General features: G+C 41.7%; 1 protein-coding gene across 2 annotated transcripts in view; it reads left to right on the forward strand.

Annotated features, from left to right (window-relative positions):
* Positions 1-9,539, forward strand: part of TNIK (TRAF2 and NCK interacting kinase) — a 533,511-nt gene that overhangs the window by 316,798 nt on the left and 207,174 nt on the right. For both annotated transcript variants that reach the window (XM_006890356.1, XM_006890357.1), the window contains exon 3: positions 1,088-1,144. In XM_006890356.1, coding sequence (XP_006890418.1) covers positions 1,088-1,144 — 57 coding nt within the window. The remainder of the gene's footprint in view (positions 1-1,087; positions 1,145-9,539) is intronic.

The following is a 9,539-nucleotide window of genomic DNA, read 5'->3' on the forward strand; positions in this document are numbered from 1 at the left end:
TATACCTAAAATTTTATCTAAATTAAAAAAATCTATGTCATGACGTAGAAAAGGGGCTCAAATCCACCAGTTATTCCACAGGAGAAAGATGGGCAGCCTCCTCTCATGTGATTTACAGCCTCTGAAAACTTGCTGGAGGCTCAGCTGGGAGCTGATTCTGAATCAGACACATGACAGCAGCAGTGTGTTAGATGTGTTTGTATTATGTGCCATCGACTCAGAACCTACTCATAGCTGACCCTCCGGCAAGTTTCCAGAGGCTGTAAATCACGTGGGAGGAGATCGCCCACCTTTCTCCCAGGGAGTACCCAGTGAATTAGAACTGCCTACCTTTAAGTGACAGTGCAAATCTTCACCCACTAGGCCACCAGAATACCCTGTGTTTGAGTCATGTGCCCAGGTTCAAGAAATGGCAGATACTTTAAAATTTTGACCCCATACTGTCTAGTGCTAAGCTTTGCAAACAGATTTTATACTTTCCAGTTTCTTGTCTGGCCTTGGAACTGTGCTGTGGGGACTATGTCCGCTTACGCTGCTTAAGGAAAAAACTGAGGGTTGAGGTGTCCTCAGAACCAATTGTTCACTCAGAGTCCTTGCCTCATAAGGAATTAAAAACCTAAAGCTGTGTTTGACAAAGAGCTTGCCACGGTGACGCGTCGCAAGGAGGTGAACCACACTCTGGTGGCTGAGACTGTGCTTGGTTCAAGTGAGGGCTCCACTCAGAGTTTTATTAGGTAAAAGATGCTCCTGCAGCGGAAGCTAAAACAGAAAGCAAGGGACAGGGTAAGATGAGAATGCAGGACAGAGACCAGAGGAAGAGGGGACCTCTAAAGCATTCTTTTTATTATTATTATTAATTTTGATGAAAATTTACAGAGGCAGGATTTCCATTCATTCATTGCTGCACTTTTCTCCCTGCCCACCCCTCCCCCTCTAAAGCATTCTCTCTATGGTTCTGTTTGACTCTGTCTCCCATTGGTGTACCTACCATGTGCTGAACTAGGCAATTCCTACCTTTTTTACACGAACTGAATGTTCTCATTGCCCATCAGGTCTAAAGTCTTGTCTTTTTTTTTATCTTTTCCAGGGTCGTCATGTTAAAACGGGCCAGCTTGCAGCCATTAAGGTTATGGACGTCACAGGGGTAAAGTATTTTTTTTTTCTTGCTATCTCTATAACTATATATTTGTAATAGAGAAGATAGTGATAGAAAGGGAAAAACAAGGTGCACTTAGCGATGCTGGGGAAAAACATTTTTAATAATATCTAATATCTAGACCTCTAATATCTTTCTCTACCCATGCATAACATAAAGAAGTAAGAGTACTGAAAGCTGGCAGAGAAGACCGTGGATAAATCGCCCTAATGAATTAGATACCTGCCCAGTGCCTTGTGCAGTTAGAGTGAATAATGTGTTGATAATTTGCATAAACAGGGCCACTGATATTTGCATATGAAAGGAAACAGGCTTTTCAAGGTATTAACAAAGTAATACTGAGATTACATGCAAGAGATGGGTCTTAACAGTTTCCCCAGAAGGTTCATCTAACACTGGAGTAGACAACAACTTGGATATTTCCAAAATCCTAGTGGGATATTTAACGTAGTATTTCCCAATGTAAAATATTAGAAACCAAATTATCACAATAGCCACAAATTCTTAAATAATAGAGCAACACAGTTTTTGGCTGGATGACCAAAAGAAACAGCAAAAATAGTCTTCATTTTTAATACAGTTCAATGTTTTCAATCTTTTTTGTTAAGCCTGGTTAAAATATTTTAATGCCTTTTTTCGAGTGTACAGAGCAGAAATCGAACTTGAAAGGACTCACTGGACATCAAAGGGATGTTAATAATTTCCTCTTCTCCTGGGGATTTCCCTGAAGTTATCTGTCTACTGTACATGAAAGCTCAAAGTCCAGTCTTTAAGTCAATGCAGAAGTGGAATATCTACTATAAATATACGTTGAATGAATGGATCACACAAAGGGATTAAGAATTAGTATGTGGATGCAAACAACACACAATGTGTTTGTATGTGAAATGTCTGTCTATACTCATTCTGCCCCAGCTTATTAGCTGTGATGAATAGATCTCAGGGAGCAGTGTTGGCATAGACTATAGAGATTTGCATTGCTGACTCAAAGGCAGCCCTTCTCCGGTGGTTCAAATCCACCAGCAGCTCTGTGAGAAAGATAGTCTCCTACCATTAAGATTGACAGCTTTGGAATCCCAGCAAAGGGTCAGCTCTGAGTCAAAACGGACTCTTGGGCAGTGAGTAAGTGAATGAAATGTTATGTGGTCTATTTAGCTGTCATAAAGCCACGTTCAGTAATTTGCATTTATACCACACGTTATACCGACTTCCTTTTCCTTACTTACTGCTAATCTTCCACTCACAACTTACCTGAATTTCTCATTAAGCTAATTTTTTTATATTCTTTTATGCATTACTGTGTGGCTAAATTAGTACTTCTTTCTTTTATCCTGAATACATAATTCAAATTTCTAAATTCGCACACCAATTCAAGTATTTAACCACCTGGTTGGTTTAGTAATTTACTGGAGAATTAACGGAATTTAAAAAAACAAAACAAAACAACTAACATGAGATTATATGACTGAGCTTTTAAGATCCATCCCAGTAGAACATGAAAATCAAAGTAACAGGATTAAGAATGTTAGTGAGTGCCTGTCATATGGGCACGTGCTCCATCACTGGCCAGGTGGTTGAGAGTTTAAGCCCAGTTAGGGTGCTCCAGAACACGTTCCTGGCAGTCTGCTTCTGAAAGGTCAAAGCTTTGAAAGCGGTGAGGGACGGTTGAGCTCTATACACATGGGGTTGTTATGAGTCCCAAGTGGGTCGATGACCGCTAACAACAAGTTTGATGGACGGGGTCTCCAGTTGGCACAGTTACGTACTTGACGGCTAATGAAAAGGCTGACAGTTTGAACCTCCCCAAAAGCAGAAGGGCCTGGCCGTCCATCTCCCAAAGGTCACATCCGTGAAGCTCTAACTCTGCTCTGTACACAGACAGTAATGGAGAGTTTGCATTGATTCTGTATCAACTGCTTCCAGATGTGACTGCTCTACATAGCGTGGAGTCCCGTAGGCCTTTAAGTATTGGTGACACAAGTTTGTAGAAGTAGGTTTGTAAACAAGGTAGACGTTTCTTTCTGTCTTATGTTAAAGGAGTCTAAGGTTGGCATCCAAGCTCACTGTGTGAAGTACAGAGATGTTTCTCCCTTTGTGCTCCGTCATTCTAACACATGGCCTCTTCACTTAAGGCTGCATTAGAGTTTGAGATAGTTGTCTGATTTCCACTGATCACATTTTATAGCAAGCTAAAAAATGGGGGGGGGACATTATAACGGCATAGAAGAGTCCCTTTGTATGTTTTACAACATTTTTTTGTTAAGTACAGGCAAGCAAATTTGTGAAGCATTCCATATTTTTACACAATGACCAGGGTAATACAGACAGGTACATTAGAGACAGTGAGATTAGCTCTGGATAGGACAGGGTTCAGAGCTAGTGTACATAGGGTCACTATGAATCGCAGGTGACTCGATGTTACATAACAACAACTTTTATTGACTATCTATGAAAAGTACTGAATATCACATGGAATATGAATTGTAACCCACTTGACAGTAACTAACAGCAACCACAGACTTTTAGAAAGTTTGACCCAGAGCCAGATGAGCATTTCTTTTACAGTTCTGCTGAAGTCATGCTGCTGTCTTTTCTTCGGGTTGAGTAGGATTTCCACATAATGGAATGTTCTTGGCAGCGTAACAGCTAATGGTGGCCGATGGAGTCTATCACATTATCTCTGTACATTATCACTTCCAAAAAACAAACTGATCGGTCTTGGAACAGTGCACCGAAGTGCGCCTTGGAGGCAAAGATGATTAGGCCTCATCTCGCATCCTTCGGGTATCTTGTTAGGAGAGCTAGTGTCTTGGAGAGGGACGTCATGCTTGGCAAGGTGGAGGGATGGTGAAGGAGGAGAAGACCTACCAGTGAGATGGACTGGCCCAGCGACGACAGCAGTGGGTTCAAGTGTGTTAGAGATTTCAAGGGCGGCACAGGATAGGACAGGGCTCAGAGCTATTGCTCAGAGGGTTTCTGTGAGTCACAGTTGACTCCACATCACATAACAACAACAATAGGTGCAAGGAAATACGGTTTTATTCCATCAAGTTAAAAATCTACGTCTATTCTTCAAAAGAAAATAAACTATAGATATTCTATGGTCAATGAATACAGTCTGGCACAAGATTGCAGATGAGATATTGTCAGTCTTCACATCGAAACCCATTACAAAAGAATGGCTGAAGAAGTGTTGTCCTTGAATTGTAGTGTTTGGGAAGAGCATTGACACTTCCCTAGACTAAGTCTCATAGACTGCCAAAAGAGTAAACAAATGTGTCTTTCATGAAGTACAACCTGGTGTTCTTACAGGCAAGGAAGCTGAAGCTTCTCTCGTATTATGGGAATGACGAGGGGCTATTCCTTGGGAAAAGACATTACACATAGAAATGGAGAGGGTCAGTGAGAGGGAGGAAGACCTTGAAGGAGGTGGATTGACGCTGTGGCGGCAGCAGTGGTTTGGAGCATGGCTGAGGGATTGAGAATGGCACGAGGTAGAACAAGGTTTTGATCCTGTTGTTCGTAAGGTAACTATGAATTGTAACCCAGCTGATAGTACCAAACAACAGCAACAGCAGGCCTTTTAGAAAGTTTCACCCATAGACAAGTGAGCATTTATTTTACAGTTCTGCTGAAGTCATGCTAATGTCTCTTCTTCAGATTGAATAGGGTTTCCGCTAATGAAATGCTCTTGGCAGCGTAACGACTGTTGTTGGTGGATGGAGTCCAAGACGTCATCGCTGTACGTTGAGTTCGAGCATGTGGTTCTATCATAGACTGTAGTTATGTCCCACTGACATCCTTGATCTTGTAAAGTCAGTCCACAAAGGATGATCTGAGGACAGGGAATGTTTCCCTTCTAGTTTTTAGGGAGATTTGGTGGGACAGTCTGTAGAGAGTTGCGCTGTAAACCCAAAGACATGCCTCTTCCAACCTTCGAGCCCACCCACTGTGAGGGATGAACACTGTCTGTCTGTCTGTTCCTGTGTGATGAACAGGCTTGGAAATGGGCTGGAGGGTCGTCTTATCGTCACTTCCACCTGAAGAGTGAGGAGGGGAGTCTCTGTGAACTGTGAAATACTGGGAGAACCACACTAGGTTAGCTCACCCGGAATTGAGAAAATTCTGTAACCTAAAGATTAGACACTTTCAGGGAGAAGTATGATGCTTAGTCTTTCTAAACCCTGCTTCTCCATAAAATTCAGTTCTGTAGAAAATCATTGACTGTTTGCTCAGTTTAACCAAGAAAGGTACGGATTTATCAAAGATGCTCTGAGAGTTAATTTATTACATACAATGAAGGCCTTATACCACTGAGGCTTAGCTCTTCAGAGGAACCATTGTTAGGAAGGGTCTCAGTGGTTCCTCTGATTTAAGCACTGCACTGACTGACTGTTATGGAATCACAGACCCTTAAACATGACAACCATGAGTAACACATAAAGAAATAGTTATCTTGTCTCCCAAGTATCTGAACCAGCATTACGGGACTTTTGTGTCACCGCTTCCCACATCTCAGTCTTCATGATATTACCTCTGTGAAATTCGTGAGGTGCCGTAGAAAGCAGTGCATTTCGTTTTGCTTTGCTGTCTTCTGTGTCTTCTCGAAGGCTGCAGAAACTCCTTCCCAATTACTCTAATTGAGCTCATTCCAGCTGTTCTGCTTAAAATGGAGATAGATTCTCAAAGGGCTCTCTGGTAATTGTGTGCTGTGACCTACTGCAAAGTTGCTGTTGTGTTTTGTCAGGAAACTGATAAAGCCAAAAGGTTGAAATCAACTTTTAAAAAATATCTCTCTTTAAAAATCTATACTCATTCTTGTTCCTTTGTTTTGGGGGCGGGGGAGAAACAGCCATTGGATATTGTTTCCCCCACCTCCAGTTTGAAAGCTGAGACTTTTCTTTAATTGGTCAACTAGCTAAGAATTCAGGCTGAAATTCAGACTTGGCCTCTGACATGTTTGAGTTCCTGAAATCTGCGGGGACGTTTTTGCGTTTCATCTCTCACTTGAGGTTCCTTTCCAGTAAGCTGTGTCAACACTAGGTTTTCCTCGAACGTCTAAGGGACCGTGTCCCCTCAGGGACAGTGTTTCTCAAACTAGGTTGCTAATGTTAGCAGCCTTGGAAGGCTCGGGAGAAACAAGCTTTGCCAGTGCTCTGACGGACCCTTGAAGGTAGAAGACCACTTTTGTAAGGTCTTGTATTTACTACTTTTGGGTCCACCAACTGTGAAAGGGATTATGATTCTTTTATAGCTTTCCAAATACCTACTATTTTAATTTTAATACCATCTTCTGAAGTGGCATCCAATTCCGAAATAGTTTGCCTCTGGAAACCCCATGAATGTGGAGAAACTATGAAAGTTATACAAGTGTCCAGGTCTTTCATTCGTAGGGTCACTATGAGTTGTCTACGACTCGACGGCACTTACCAATAACCATCTTCTGAGGTAAACTGGACCTTTTACAATCCTCCCTTGACAAGCATGTAGTATATAAGGAGAATAACTCTATACTCCATGCTTTCCCCTTCAACATGCTGCTGGTGATTGTATTAGTCAGGACACGTTGAAGTATAAAGCCTCCTGTTCAAACTCTGTTAACTTGAAAAGGAAATTGAAAATGCAAATTTAACTAAATATTTGAAATAGCTTTAAAAATGCTCACAGGCTATTTAAGCACTCACATGATGTTGTTATGTGTCGTCGAGTTGCCTGCAACTTATAGCAACCCTGTATACAACAGCCCTAAACCCTGCTCGATCCTGTGCCAACCTCACTGTCTCTGACACACCTATTCGCATTACACCAGTCACGGAATCAATCCATCTCATCAAGGGTCTTCCTCTCCTGTGCTGTCCATCCATCCTCCTATGCATGACGTCCTTCTCAAAGGACTGGTCCCTGCTTGCAACTTGTCCAAAGTATGTCAGACAAAGCCTCAGAATCCTTGCCTCCTTCTAGCAATCCGTGGTATATTCAGTACTCTTCTCCAGCACCACAGTTCAAAGTCAAGTCTCCTTCTATCCTCCTTAGTCATTGTCCAGCTCTCTGACGCATAGCAAGTGATTACAAAGACCATGGCCTAGATCAGGTGCACCTTAGTCTCTAGACTGGCATCATTGCTCTTCAGGACTTTGGAGAGGTCTCTGACAGCAGACTTTCCCAATGAGGAATTTGATCTCTCCTCATTGTTGGGCTTTCTTTTTGTCTTGCTGTGTGAGGGTATGATGGCTTCAGAAGCTCCAGGCCCAGGTGCTAGTTGCCTCATGTTCAGTTGTTGTGACAAAAGTGCCAGACTAAATATAAGTGGACTTACTCAAGCTCTAGTTGTATTCCGTTTGAGCCTCAGTTCTCATTTTCTCAGGGTATACTTCAAGCAGTGAAATAGCTGGGTCATATGGAATTCATGTTCAGCTTTTTGAGGAAGCGCCAAACTGCCTTCCAGAGTGGTTGTACCATTTTACAATCCGACCAGCAATGTATAAGAGTTCCTATCTCGTCACATCCTCTCCAACATCTAATATTGATTTTATGCTTATTATGTGCCAAACATTATGTTTTTAGCACTCAAAACGAATTCGCTTCATCTTCAAAACAAATGTCACTCAAAGGGTTTTGTTATTCCAGCAGTTCTACAGATGAGATTTGAAAGCATATAAAGCTCAAGCATCTTGCCCAAGCCCTGCAGATAGTAGATAACAGAACTGGGCTTCGAATTCCATCAATCAGGGCATCCTCACACTCGATACGTTTACGGGATGGGAGGAAAGGGTATTGTGAGGAGGTGAAGACTTCATATTCACAAAGATCTGGTTACGTTTACGGGATGGGAGGAAAGGGTATTGTGAGGAGATGAAGACTTCATATTCACAAAGACCTGATTAACCTCCCATTCTTCCCCTTATGATAGTTGTTGACACTTGGGCAGAGTTCTTAACCTTTGTGAGTCTCAGTTTTCTTACCTGTTAAATGGGACCACAAACTCTGCATTAAAATAAAATAAAAAGCTAAGATAAGCATATGATAAATCACAAATCAGTGGGGTTTTGTTTTGGGGTTTTTTTGTTTGTTTGTTTTTAATTTACTCTGGTGTGCTAGAGAGAATAACTGAGCATAACTGTGACAATTTGAAATGAAAAAAGAATTTTTGGAGTGTCATAGTTTTATATGGACATTCTTTGGCTTCATTTTGTGTTTCTTATAAAAGATATTTGGAGTGTGTCAGGAATGTGTCCTGTCTCCATACCTTTTCAATTTCTATGTGGAACAGATCATTTGGGAGACTAGTCTTTAAGAGGAGGAATGTGGCATCAGAAATGGAGGAAGACTTACCAACATCCTGTGTTATGCAGATGACACAACCCTGCTTGCTGAAACTGAGGAGGATCTGAAACACTTGCTGCAGAAAGTCAAGGAATACAATCTTCAATACGGATTGAAGCTCAATATTACATCAAGAATACAAAGATTCTCACCACTGAGTTAATTGGCAGCATTGTGATAGACAGAGAAGAGATTGAGATTGTTAACACTTTCAGCTTCCGCAGTCAACACTCTGGGAACCAGCAGCCAGTAATCAAAAGATGAGTTAGATTAGACAGTCTGCTGTCAGGGACCTCTCCAGAGTGGTAAAGTGCAAAGATGTCAGTCTCGAGACTGACGTGCTCCTGATCCAGGCCATGGTCTTCACAATTACTTGCTATGCATTAGAGAGCTGAACAATGAAAAAGGATGACAAAAGAAGAATTGATGCCTTTGAGCTGTGGTTCTGGAGAGGAGTATTGAACATACCATGGACTGCCAAGAGAACCAACAGATCTGTTCTCAAGAGGGTGAAAGGAAGTTGCTCTTTGGAGGCAAAGATTTTGAAGGTCTGTCTCACATACTTTGGACATGTTGCCAGGAGGGATCATGCTTGGATGGGTTGAGGGCCGTTGCAGGAAACCCTGGGTGAGATGGGTTTTCAAAGTGACTGTGATGATGGGGTGATGGGGGCAGGTGTGTTGGAGACAGTAATACTGCGTCAGGACAGGAAGCTTTCAGAGCTGTTGGACATAGGGCCATTATGAGCCGCAGGCAACTTGATGGTACCTACCAACAACATATGACACATTAGTCTGTACACTTTACTACATGTTATACATACACTAATACTTCATACGTGTAAATAATTTAAACTCGGCTGTATTCATTACCCAATTGTGGAGCTTATTTTTTTTTTACCAGAAAGATGTTTATTTGTATTTTAAATATGCAAAGACATTTGACTAAACGGAACACAACAAAATAGGGCTAACATCGAGAACAGAAATTCCAGAACATTTAACTGTCCTCATGTGAAACCTAACTAGAGAGCAAGCAACTGCTGTCTAAACAGAACAAA

The sequence above is a fragment of the Elephantulus edwardii genome, unplaced genomic scaffold, assembly GCF_000299155.1.
Source record: "Elephantulus edwardii isolate Elephantulus edwardi_28Jun2011 unplaced genomic scaffold, EleEdw1.0 scaffold00088, whole genome shotgun sequence".
Classification (NCBI taxonomy): domain Eukaryota; kingdom Metazoa; phylum Chordata; class Mammalia; order Macroscelidea; family Macroscelididae; genus Elephantulus; species Elephantulus edwardii.